This window comes from Pholis gunnellus (genome assembly GCF_910591455.1).
Source record: "Pholis gunnellus genome assembly, chromosome: 3".
NCBI classification, from domain to species: domain Eukaryota; kingdom Metazoa; phylum Chordata; class Actinopteri; order Perciformes; family Pholidae; genus Pholis; species Pholis gunnellus.
This window is the reverse complement of record NC_136529.1, coordinates 13792921-13806669: the sequence shown is the minus strand read 5'-3', so window position 1 is coordinate 13806669 and position 13749 is coordinate 13792921. Positions and strand designations below refer to the sequence as shown.

The following is a 13749-nucleotide window of genomic DNA, read 5'->3' as shown; positions in this document are numbered from 1 at the left end:
ATGATAAAGTTCACGAGCTTTTTTATTCTGGTCTACAAGGGAAGACTTCTCCTCTTCCCATTGTCGATGTCCATTTTTCAGCTCCTGGTCAGCTCTAAGAAGAGCTGCCTTGAGCTTACTGTTGACATCTACCAGTTCAACAATTCTAGCATGACAGAGGTTCTTAAATAACTCCATCTCAGCCTTGGTGGTGGTTTTAGGCTGAACCCGACGCTCGTGCTCCAGTAGCTCCTGTGTTTCTTTCAGAGCTGCTGCGATCTTGTTGGTCTCTGCCCTCTGCTCCTCCAACTGGCCTTCATGTGCGGCCTGGAATCTCTGCAGCGTTTGCTTAGCCTCCTTCTGTATTCTATCAAAATCAGCTATGATCTTCCCCTGTTTTTGATAAAGTTCACGAGCTCTTTTATTCTGGTCTACGAGGGAAGACTTCTCCTCGTGCCATTGTTGATGTCCATTTTTCAGCTTGAGACGCTCAGACTCCAGCAGCTCCTGTGTTTCTTTCAGAGCTGCTGCGATCTTGTTTGTCTCCGCTTTCTGTTTGTCCATCTGGACTTGACAGAAAGCCTTAGAAGGGGCTTTTTCCTTAGATATCTCCATCTCCCACTCGGTGGATTTCGTGGTTTTGTTTTTGTGGAGAACATCTAGAAATTGTTGCAGACAGTCTTCATCAACGTCTAGGAGGACTCTCCCCTCAGATCTTGGGGTGAGCCTCGCCTCGTTGTCCAACAGTTCACATCTCACTTGTTCCTCCAGTGAACTTAAATAAAAATTCATTGGAGGTTCGACCTCTTTGGAATTGAATTCCATCTCCTCTTGCTGACCCTTCAGCACCTGTCGTGTTTTTTTGTTCAGTGAGCGTTCCATTGCAATTGCCAAATGTGTCTCTGAACCAATTTGCTTGTATATGTGTATGTATATATATCTGTCTATATGTATCTATGAAATAATCTATGTGAGCTAACTATGGTGTATATGTGTATGTATATATATCTGTCTCTATGTATCTATGAAATAATCTATGTGAGCTAACTATGGTGTATATGTGTATGTATATATATCTGTCTCTATGTATCTATGAAATAATCTATGTGAGCTAACTATGGTGTATATGTGTATGTATATGTATCTGTCTATATGCTAACTATATGAATCGTCAAATGTGTCTCAGAACCAACTTACCAACCTACTGCCTCAAAACCAACCTACAAACCTACTGCCTGCTGTGAAATGTGTGAGACATGAAGCAGTGGGGAGGGGCTGAATACCAGTAGGGAGGGGCTTAATGACGTCACAAAGACAACATTAAAGGCAGAGAATCCGTGATGTCATCATGACACTGTTCTGTCCATGGAGTCCTTCATGGCATCGTTACTATGGATACCAGATTGAATGTTTATCTTTGAATTTATGAATGTAATGATTTCTGATGATCCTTAAAATATGGCAAAGAAATTAAACTATATGTAACCATATATATGTATATGTATATATATGTGTATATATATATATATATATATATATATATATATATATATATATATATATATATATATATATATATATACATATATAAATCTTAAAATACTGATATAAATGATCGTCTAATGTATTCAGTTACTAGAGCAATTACCATGTTGGCGACGGTGGACAAAATCCACAGTTTTTGCTCTTGTGAAAATGACTTCTATAGCCAATTATGAAATTTCAACAAATCAGGTGGGTATCTTCCAAAATGAAAGTCTTTTTGGTACAAAATTCTCTCTTTGTGCTTCCCAGACAGTTTTCCCTTGCCGATTTGTGGTGTCTGTTTGGCTCACACAGACACACTAACCGTTCCTCTTTTTAACACGCAGTGTGTTGACATTTGGTTGCTTGAAGCGGCCCTTGAAGGGGAAATCCTGAGCGTTGAATTGTGTTAGTCTCGTCGCTGTAATCTCATTTGTTCAGGAGAGGAGTGTGAACAAAGCAGAGCCTCCACCTGTTCAGAAAAGATATTTTGGCTGAGAAAAAAAAATTCACTCTTCTCAGCGATGTCCAAATCATTTCCCTTTTATGAACAATAAGCCTGAACATTTTTTCTTCATTTTTGGCATCTGAGTACCATATTACCTCCTTCTCTAAATACTAAAGAAGTCATACTTTGTTATTTTTTCCTCATTTGTTAATCATGGACCGTACACTTATTTTCGTGCTGATAATAAATGTCACAATATACAACAGTTTTCTGTTCCAATTATTCCGCCTGACTGCTCTGGATTAATATCAATTTACTTCCACTACACTTCATTTAAATCAGGGATGTTGTTACAGGTTTGACATCACAAAGATGCAGATGGGAGCCGACAGTGTAAGCAGGTTGATAAATAATCTGGGTGCAGAGAAGTGTTGTAGAATTTAGAAGTTGTACAGTAAAAACTCAATTACTCAGACTTCAAACTGTACAGCCAGTCTGGTAAAACAATAATGAATGTGGATTTAAAGTTGCTGTGGTAAAGACTAGAAGGGGGGGCTGGTTGGACACCATGTCAAACTGCCCAGAGTGTGGACGAGCAATCGAGCAACCATCTTTATCCTTAATGTTTCTGATTCAATGTATGCCAAACACCAATGTGCCATCCTCTGTTCACCTTCTTGTAACCCCGGGTTTAATGTCACATTGCTATGAATTGTGGGTAATTCCCTTGGGATGTGTACTTCAGGAAAGTCTTCATGAAATTTTCAAAATGTCTGCGAGAGAGCCCTCAAACGCTCAATGATTTAACAGTGGGACAGCCCTAAACCCTCACGGACTTTTACCAGAACGCGCCTCAAAGTCTGTGAGTCCTTGAATGTGGAGATCAGGATTGGGGTCTTCACACAAACTCAATGTCGGCCGTGCTTATTCAGCGAGCAGATATCGGCCTTCCTCTTCCGCAGGGGAGCATAATGCTTTTCCTGCTTGGCTGCTTCTCAGACGGCCAATTCAAGATGCCTGCAGAGGTCGTCCTAATCCTGATGTGCACATAAACCCGGAGGGGTTCTGTAGTGTTTAGGACAGTCTGATGCTGGTTGCACACACTTTAACCAGCCGATCTGCCTCGCGTAATTGTGGTATGGCAGTGAGCCACACCACTCCAGTTAGACACAGCAGATGGAATGTGGATTGAAGTGTCAAAAAAAATGTATTTAATACTACATTTACATGTCAATTCTCATAAACTTGATCAAACATAACTGCAGATGGCCGTAAAGAGTCACCAGTGTAAAGGACAGACCTTCAGTATAGTAGGCCTACAAGTCTACAGGTCAGGACAGACGGGGCTTCTGCCTCCATGTCATTAATGTTATAACCGCTGGTTGGAAAATCCTGTTGTAGTTATTGTTGCTGTCACAACAATTGACCCAAATAAATGTATTACAACAAAATACAAAATACAAAATACTGGTGCCAGAAAATGTAACAAAATACATGTATTTTGTATTTAAAATATAAGAAATACTTTTTTCTAGATTTTCTGTTTTCTCACAATTTGGTATAGCAGAGCATTCAGGTTTATATAATGTACACAAAGCTCTGGTGAACCCCACAAAAAGGAAGAACAGTCACAGAATGTCAGTGTAACTAAGCAAAGCTATTGAAAGACAACAACTTGATTATGTATATATATATTTTTATTAATGGGACTTAACAGCCCATAAACTTTGGCTTTGTATCAACAAGAAAATATTCATCACATATGACATACAAGCTCCCAATCTCCCTCTTCCTATAGCTAGCTACTCGACTGATAAGTTAACTTTTGAATCGGCCCTATCAAATACAAATTACAAAATACTCAAAAGTAATTGAAATACGTATTTCAAATACAAGTAATAGAAATACTGCCCATCTCTGCTTTTAGGTATACAGTCGCTCCACCGCGTTTTCTGCTTCTATCCTGTTCAGAGATTCTCATCCTCTCGTGTGTATTCACGTGAGACTTCCCTGTGGCTCTCCGTCACAGACACCGCTTATGTCGCAACACTGACACCTACTGGCGATCCACTGGATCTACTGCCTACAAAGGTAGCTGGTGATAAATAACGCTGTACCCCACATTTGAACTACAATGAACACTTCCTCCTCATAAACACATAGGAAACATAATAAACTCACTTAACTTACATTACACCCAAGCGACTATTGTACTGACTGAACTACATCTGACTTATTGTGCCACATTAACAGTCATAGTTTGTGGGTTTCAAAAGATCACAAATTGTCTTTAACATCAACATTTTAAGCTCAAGTCGTCATTTAGTCTCTTTGGTGTTGAGTGTGCATACCAAAAACGTTTGTCTCTGGTATTAAAAAGCACTTGGCAGCATCACATCAAAAATAAGTAAGATATCTCTTTTATTTGACCACGATGTACTCTATCATTTGGTACAACCGTCAAGTATGCAGAATTATGTAAAAACACCACAAGATCTAAGCCTCAAACCCAAAATCATGAATAAAAATGACTGGTTCCGGGCTTTGATTTTCTGGAAGAACAATGAGACGGAGAGAGGTGAGAAATCTTATACTCAGATTAGCTGCTTTTGTTCGTCTTGTTATGCAATGTGACACAAAGAATGGGAAACCTGTCCGAGATAGCCTTCAGACTCAGGTGACAGTATAGCTTTAAACAGAACTTTGTGTATTTTTATCTGAACAGCATATTGGATAACATAAACACATTACTAATAGGCCCACCACAATGTGGAAATATTCATTATTAAGTAGAATAAGTCCTTCATTCTAAATCCTTAAGCAAAGAAGTATTATCAGCTCAAATGTTCTCAAAGTATCAAAAGTAAGTTAGTGCTCATTGTTGATAATCGTCATATTTATTGTTTGACATTAATAGATTGGTAATACTTATGCATCAAATAATTGTAATGTTGTAGCTGATCGAGGTGGCTACTTTTAAATACGTATCTAGGTAGATTAGTCCAGTGTTTCCCAATATAGGCTTCTATTGATTTATGATAAACTAACTACAGCAACGATGATACTTTTTCAAATGTACAACAAGAACAACAGATGAGCTGCATTTATATATAATGGTTATGCTCTAGCCCTGCTCCGATGGTTTCTGTTGGTTTCCAAAGAAAAGACTGGTTAAGTTAGTCTCAGTGGCCACTCCTCACAGAAACCCATTTCGTTCAACTTATTCCTGGAGGGGGACTGGCGTTTTCTTTCAGAACACAACTGTCAGAGGAGGAAATACTCAAACTTCTTTCAGGTTTGTCTTTGACTGATTTTATTGGACTGTATATTTTATTAAAGTGTAGGTCTTGTTTAGCTATTGTTTAAGGTATTAAAGGCAATCTTTGAATGTTATTTCATTTTCTAGAAAGGAAATGTATTTGACCCTAAAAAATATATATCTTGAATTCACTACAGGTTAATCTACCACAAATGAACGCCATTGTTTGGTGTTTCCAACATCTCTGACACAATTTAATTGTTACTAAAGGTTGACATGGACCAAAGACAAAACTCACAGGTGAAACTAAATGTGATGAACTGTGGGTCAAGACCAGGACATGCTCAACACAAACCTCAGGAGAGGGCGCAGTGGGGCAGTAAGATTGAGTTCATCCTGGCAGTGGCCGGGCACATTGTCGGTCTGGGAAACGTCTGGAGATTCCCATACCTTTGCTACAAAAATGGAGGAGGTAAATCGTTGTTGTTGTGGCCAGGTGTAAAAAATACTGTGTTGTAGCCAGCCTTGGAAGGGATTACGATTGTATTCAGTTATATTATTTTGCAAAAGAAACCCTACAACTCAACTTTACAACTCAGTATTGTTATAAAGTAACTAGGATTTCTTAATGTTAAAATAATGACACCTGTTTCTTCTCGCCGCTTAACTACATTCATTGTACAAATCATTATTTGTGTGCACAAATGTATGCATTTTTATCAATATTTTAACCAGATATTTCATTTTTATTTTAAAGGGGCTTTCTTCATACCATATGTTTTGTTTTTGTTCACTTGTGGCATCCCACTCTTCTTCCTGGAGACATCTTTGGGCCAGTACACCAGTCAGGGTGGAATTACATGTTGGAGAAAAATCTGCCCTCTTTTTGAAGGTAAGTCTTTATACTGTTTGGCGGCACTTTATTTTATCAGCTCAAAACAATTCTGAGTAATTAATATGTTTGCATACGAGTAAGGATTGTCGGAGATTGGGTTGAATTTAAGAGTGAAAGACGATTTAATTTGAAATATGCTGCTTTAATATTCTGCTTACAATGCAAGTGTTCTTTAATTTATCTCACTGCTTTATGTACTCAAAGCTAGATTCTTTATATTTGTATACAAACAATGGCTAAAATTACTATTTGTATGTGACAGGGCTCACTCATAGTACATAGAGCAGTGTTGACCTACAGTTCTGCTACACAAATTGGTACACATTTTTGGGACTTTCACTAACTTTTTTTTTCTTCTCTTTTTTAAATCTTGGATACTTTTACTTTTCACAAGTCAAAAAGGTTGGGAAATGCAGGTTTAATCCTGAACAATGAGTTGTATTTTATAATCTTAATATATGCTTTTATAAATTATTTTAAAAAGTAAGTAAGTGTAAGCAAGGTACAAACGCCTCATTAATAGTCATTTTTCATGGTATTACAATTTGACATCTGTATCTCTCTGCAGGTTTAGGTTACGGAAGCCAGGTGGTGGTTTTGTACACTGGGGTGTATTACATCATCATCCTGGCTTGGGCGTTTCTCTACCTGTTTTCATCCTTCAGCTCAGAGCTTCCATGGGCGACCTGTCGCAACAGCTGGAACACAGGTATCCAGACTTTATTTAATGACTCATAAAACTCTGCAATGTGCTCACTTTTGAAATAAGTTTTCACAACCTTTCTTATCTTTTCATGTAAGATGGCTGCTTTGAGCATGGTCACAATCAAACATCCCCTCTGCACCTGTATGGAAATAGCACGTCTTCGGTTGTAGAATTTTGGGAGTAAGTAGCATGAATGAAAGCATTATATCAGGGCAGGTATTGTTTTTGTTGTGTTTTCCTTAATAAACTTTGTTACAGAAGGAGAATCTTGGGCCTGTCCGGTGGGATTGAGAAAATTGGCAATGTTCGTTGGGACCTGGCCCTTTGTCTACTTCTTGCCTGGATGTTGTGTTACTTCTGTATCTGGAACGGAGTGAAAACCACAGGAAAGGTACAGTACAATCTTAATGTTAATTTTTAATGACTGAATTCATGTAAACCCTGTTCTTAAAATATTTAACTTCAAAAGGTAACACAAAAGCTGTTGCTTCTGTCTTAGGTGGTCTACTTCACTGCCACATTTCCGTATGTAATGCTGTTGGTTCTGCTTGTTCGGGGTCTTACATTACCGGGGGCCAAAGACGGAATCATGTTCTACCTCTACCCAGACCCATCCCGCCTCACTGATCCAGAGGTACGACCAAACCTGAACCAAGTGCTTAGAGTGCTTTATTATAACCAAAAGCATCTGCAGCTGGCTAGCTGCTTTATGAGGCTGTACGTAAGCACAGCTGTGCTTTGAGCTAAATGCTAATATCAGCATGGTTATATGCTCATAGTGCCACTGCTAACTTGCTGATGTTTAGCAAATATAACATTAACCATGTTCACAGTCTTTATTAGCATAATGGTAGGCTTGGCAACTAATACAGCTACAAGTCACAAAGGCAGTTAGTGAACAGAGCTAGCTACTCCTGAAAGTGCTAGCTATCAAACATTTTACCAAAACAATAGCATTTATTTTTAGCATGGCATTCCTTAAATGTGTTTGATATTTACACACATTAAGAAAAATACAAGGCAGAAGCGTTTCTGGTATTAATTTAGTAATCCCGGACTGTTCGTCTTTGACCAATGCACATTTATGTAACGTGTAACTTTATTAAGTTCACTTTTTAACTTATGTGACTTGCAGCTAATTTAAAATACTACTTTTAAAAGCAGCACAATGACTAAACATTTAAATCATGGTTAAGTTGCTTCGAGCGGATACTGTATTGCAATGGCAGAATCAAAGTAAAACAAATCTCATGTGAACATTTTGCAGATACTCTCAATATGACTATTTTGCAACGTGGCAAATACATGCATCTCTACAAACCTAAACTGAACATAAACACATCCAAACTCCTCAGGTATGGATGGATGCTGGAAGCCAAGTTTTCTACTCCTATGGCGTTTGCACAGGTGTTCTGACATCTTTAGGCAGTTACAACAAGTACAACAACAACTGCTACAGGTTTGTATTTCTTTCATCCGCAGACTGTGCTCAAACTTTGATTAGTTTGGATTAGAGCAGAGGTGTGCTAATTTTCCTATATTTCTATTCTCTCACAGAGACTGTGTTTACCTTTGCCTGTTAAACAGTTTAACCAGCTTTGTAGCTGGCTTTGCCATATTTTCTGTGCTCGGTTTTATGGCGAAGGAGCAAGGTGTGGATATATCAATGGTGGCTGAATCAGGTATGGAACATTGATAATGCCTGACAAAAATCCAGAGAGATACAATTTGAATAGTTTAAGAAAATATGACAATTTTTTCCTATCACATCTGCAGGTCCAGGGTTGGCCTTCATTGCTTATCCTCATGCTGTGGCTCTCATGCCACTTCCTCAGCTCTGGGCTATTTTCTTCTTCGTTATGATCATTTTCTTAGGATTAGATAGTGAGGTAGGACTACAAGTCTGCTTGGAATGTAATAATCACATTTAGACTACCATTTTGTGTTAAACTGTCTTATTTTTGCCACAGTTTGTATGTCAGGAGGCATTGGTTACAACCATCACGGACATGTATCCTGATTTCTTTCAAAACCATTGTCGCCGCAAACTCCTTCTTCTTGCCATTTCTGTTGGAAGTTTCTTCGTCGGCCTTTTGATGGTCACAGAGGTGAGTTTTACACTTTCTGATATTGATTTCTTGAATTACATTACATTACATTACAGTCATTTAGCAGACGCTTTTATCCAAAGCGACTTACAATTCAGATTCTATCACATTTCTATGCCGTAGGCACAGCTACGGGAGAATGTTTTTGGTGTCTTGCTCAAGGACACATTGACATGCGACTAGCATTAATTAGCATTAAGCATTGATTTACACTATGACCTAAAGGAAATATTTAATATGTAGCTGTATACGACAAATACTTTTACAATAATATATTGGACAAACAGAGTGACGATGATGCAATGACGACCTTGTATTGAATTTAACTGAAGGACCTGGTTGTTGTTGTTCGCAGGGAGGCCTTTATATCTTCCAGCTGTTTGACTACTATGCCTGCAGTGGGACGACACTCCTGCTCTTTGCTATTCTTCAGTCTCTCTGTATTGGATGGGTCTATGGTAAGGTGAAATTTTAACCTCGTAAAATGTGACGGAGCCATTATTGGATCCCTCTTCATAAAATGATGTTATTTTTAAACCAGTGGTTCTAAACCTGAGAGTTTGCAAGACAGTTAACAGGATTGGATTATTTACATAAAACAGGGAAACGTTATGGGTTTTGTTAAGCTCTTCATAGTTATACTGTATGTAGAGATTGATAATTTCAAAGGGCTCATCTAAACACAAGCCTAAAGGTTGGGGAAACCCTGGTTCAAACCTGTATAACTATTCATTTGAATGCAAGATGAGATCCTGAAATTTCCTGTCGTTCCAACTATGTGAGGCTGAATTTTGAGAAGCCGTATGCAAAATCATATAGTACTGGGAATAATTCAGTTGATAGCCATAACGCTGATGTAACTAACATTTGCGTTTTTCAGGTGCAGATCGTCAGTATGAAAATATAAAGGACATGATTGGATATCAACCATGGCCTTTGATGAAATATTGTTGGCAGTACTTTACACCAGCTATCTGTACTGTAAGTATTGGAGACAAAGACATGACTGCCTTGTAATGTTGTTCATGCTTTACGAACAAACAAGTGTATTTGACAGCTGCCAGAGGCTTCTGTCCTAAAGGTATAGTCTATATCTCCACCAGATGGAGACCATTACCATTGATGGGATATTGTATTTATATTTAATGGATCCCTGTTGTTGGAGCGGTCTGTGCAGCTGAGGTAGCCAGTGTCGAGGTCGGAGGAGAAAAGTTGGCCGAGGTGGGTGGGACATGAAAGGCAGAAGCAAGAGAACAGGAAAGGATGAAGGGATGACTGTGCATGGGGTATGGGGAAGTCTGGGGAAAATAAAATTGCAAGGCGAGGTTTCTTTGGGACAGAGGGAGTTTGAAGAGGATGGGATATGTACTGGCCCTCTTAAGGGACTGATGTGGATGGCTGGGCTTCTCCGGCCGAGGACGTCAATGGGTCACTTGTGCTTAAATACTTTGTGCGGAGGAAATGAGATATGTTCGGGGCGTGGTCCTTGTTCCTGAACTAAGTTTATATAACTTAGTTTGAGCATTTTCTGTTTTGTTTGTCATAAGAATGAGTAATCTGATCAGTTTGAGTGTTTTTACGCCTTCTCTACTCTGCTTGTCCTTTTTTAGTTAACATTTCTCTTCTCCTTGGTGAAATATACTCCGCTCACCTTCAACAACACTTATGAATATCCCTGGTGGGGCTACACCATTGGAGGACTCTTCACTCTCTCTTCGACCCTCATGGTTCCTCTGTGGATGCTGTATGCTGTGAGTGTAACTCCAGGAACACTGAGACAGGTACAGTCACATGTTACTGTTACAAAGGTAGATCAGAAAATAGAAACTAAAAACCATGAAGGTAAATTGCTTACTGAATACCTCAGTTTAGAGTCTGTAATAGGATAACTGAGGTTACATCCACACTACTATGTATCTGTATTGAGTGAAGTTGAGTGAAGATTGTGAGAATAAGTAGATCAGAGTTGTGAGGAGGGCAAACTTCTTACAAAGACGACAAACAATTTTATATTGCAGGATTCGTTTTCAGTTCAAATTCTACCAACGTTTTGTTTGCTAGTTGGTGCCTATTCCCAAGTTTTTCCTAAGTATGTAAGTATGTATGTTAAGTATGTAAATGTATTTCAAGTAAAAAGTTTGTAAAAATTCCAAAAGTTTGTGGTGTTTGCTGCTGTTGCTCCGGATTTGACTTTATTTAATGTAGCAACTAGGCATGCTGTGGTCTTATTTAAAAAAAACAAGACAAAACTGTATTGTAGTTGTTTCGGACAGATGATTATAGTTCAGCTGATTTGTTATTTAACCACCGTTAACATACAGTAACTGTCATTTCTTTCTCCACACAGAGACTGAAATTTCTCTGCACTCCAGAAAAGGACTTACCCACTGCAACGTTAAAGAAGGCAGCAAATAAAGAAGCATTTCATACTTTTACGGGCTTGTACACACTACGCACAACAGTAGGTCCTGATGACAAAGGTGACAGAGCTCAGAGATCATCCATTATCTAAACTGCAAGAAAAAGTACTGAAATAAAACATTTATTTAATCTTAATTACTGCAATGCCAATAAATAGTTGTTATAGTATCTTTATTGGGTGAAAAACACAAGGCGGTGAAAAACTGGTTAACAATATTAATAATAATGGCAATATTTTAAATATGTTTTTGTATCATTCATTTTCAAATATAATTTAAATATTACACAGTTTTAAATAGGGTTTGATACATAGCTATTGTGTACATAATGTTAATTTAGAAACACACAGGAAGCCTGAGAAAGAAAGCATTCTAATGAATTTAGCAGTTCATATTTGTAAATTAGTAACTTACTAAAAGTCCATAGGAAAAATGGGAATATAAAATGGGTAGTAAGGTATAGGAGGTAAATAATATTGTTAGGTGAGTGCAACACTTGCCAATGCAACTGTGTAATTTATGAGACCACAGCTTTTTGCCTTAACACCTGAAACTGAGGGAAAACTTGGTATGCAGGCTGTAATTCAACACATTGCATGTTCAGTGTAACAAGCGTCATTGTTCAGCCATCTTACACTTTAATTACAGTGTAAATACAAATAGTGTGGGCAGCAATATAAAATGCGTTGTGTACAAGCTATCAACATAACTAATTCAGTTATAAATAAACCAGTTTTAAGCTTTACATTGTACAGCATTGCTTTTTGATTGAGTAACTGTAGTTCCCTGTGTTTTATTTCCACTATAAATACAAAGAAGAGCTTACTTGAGATACAAAGAAGAGCTTACTTGAGGAAACATTGTCTGCTTTTAAAGGAAACGAGAAACATATATTTTCCCCAAAACTTTTAGTTGTGTTTAGTGTGTGGTTAAGAGGTACAACTTTTGTTTTAGAATCTGTGTAGGAGCCATTAGTTATGTCTGTGTATTATATCTGTATATAGCCTACCTCAGGTTGACCACGGGTGGCAGTGCGGATGAGTGTGGCAGGTAATTTATATACGGGGCACAGGTGCAACAGACAGCTAATAGGCGCGTTCGAGATAAGCCAGGCCTGCGCAGAATTGATCAACAGCGATTGGTGCACTGTGACTTCCTGTTTATATAATCTGTATTATTATCATCTTTCTAATAATTATAATAACACCCTCTTATTGTATTCCCTTTTTATTAAAATGCCTCTTTATCTTAATGTTTCTATCTTGTATGTTTTTGTCATAGCTTAGTGAGTTTACCTTTCTGTTTTGGCACGATAGTAATATACGATGACTTTGAGTCGCTTGCTTTTTGAATTTGAATCAAGTCTGTTTGACAACGCTTTACAGCACTGGTTGTATTTATTCAATCACAATACAGACACACTTGCAGAGACCTGGACCCAACTGAGTTCACCTCTCTAGTTATATATTTTCGTCATGGATGATCTTTGCCTTTGTTTTATTTTTGAAGCACTTTAAGTCTACGCCTATAAATAAACTTGATTGATTAATTTACCCCCTACCCAAGGCACTTCATATTTCTAAATGTCTTAGTGTAATTCTTAGTCAAATGTACCTGGTGATTTTTGTAAAATACATTCATTTTCCACATGCATCTCTTTCTTACTCTGCAAAGTTATTTTTGTACCTTGTGTAATACAAGAAACACAGACATATCTGACATTGCCTATTCAAGGTTTGGCCACAGGAAGGTGCTGCAAGTCTCTGTTCGAAACACTCCGCCTCAATAACGTTATAACCTTATTACAGCAGGATATATCCTAAGGTGTCCAAGGTCTGGTCCTTTTTTGTAGGAGTATATCCATGCACATACGCAATGTATCACTTCAACATGTTCTTCCTACCTGGGAATACGAAGAAAATTGCAGTTTTTTACATAAACAAAACAATAGAAATACATTCAGTCAATTAGTAAAATGCGAACCCTAATAAATCCCTTAAAACCCCGAAAATTGGCAATTTATATCAAATGAAACCTTAAACATTATGTCAGAAATACATTTAAATATTAGAGAAAACGAATATCCCATGCAGTCCTGTGAAACATCATTTTGAGGTCATTTAACATGGTGGATTGGACTCTTTGAACCAATAATAGAGCCAGCATAAATACATATTTGAATGATGTTCCTGTATTTGGCACTAATGCTGATACCCTAATACAGGGGTGTCCACACTTTTTCGGCTTGCGAGCTACTTTTAAAATGACCAAGTCAAAATGATCTACCTACATTAAAAATGCTAAATATCTATTTATTTCTATATAAATGTATATATATACATATATATCCTGAGTATACTTTATATTTACAATATATGTTGGCGCACCTTGCATAACTGCATGAACCCTT

The 13749-nt window shown here is 37.8% G+C and overlaps 1 protein-coding gene across 1 annotated transcript; it reads left to right on the top strand.

The window, feature by feature from the left end:
* Positions 1–5486: 5486 nt before the first annotated feature.
* slc6a22.2 (solute carrier family 6 member 22, tandem duplicate 2) lies at positions 5487–11431 on the top strand (the record flags this gene model as incomplete). The annotated part of the gene is made up of 14 exons (XM_079186314.1): positions 5487–5682; positions 5968–6102; positions 6674–6814; positions 6907–6991; positions 7070–7202; positions 7311–7445; positions 8167–8270; positions 8369–8493; positions 8588–8700; positions 8782–8919; positions 9275–9377; positions 9800–9900; positions 10530–10700; positions 11267–11431. 14 exons carry the CDS (start codon positions 5487–5489, stop codon positions 11429–11431), a joined length of 1845 nt encoding a protein of 614 aa, XP_079042440.1.
* Between the last annotated feature and the right edge of the window lie 2318 nt (positions 11432–13749).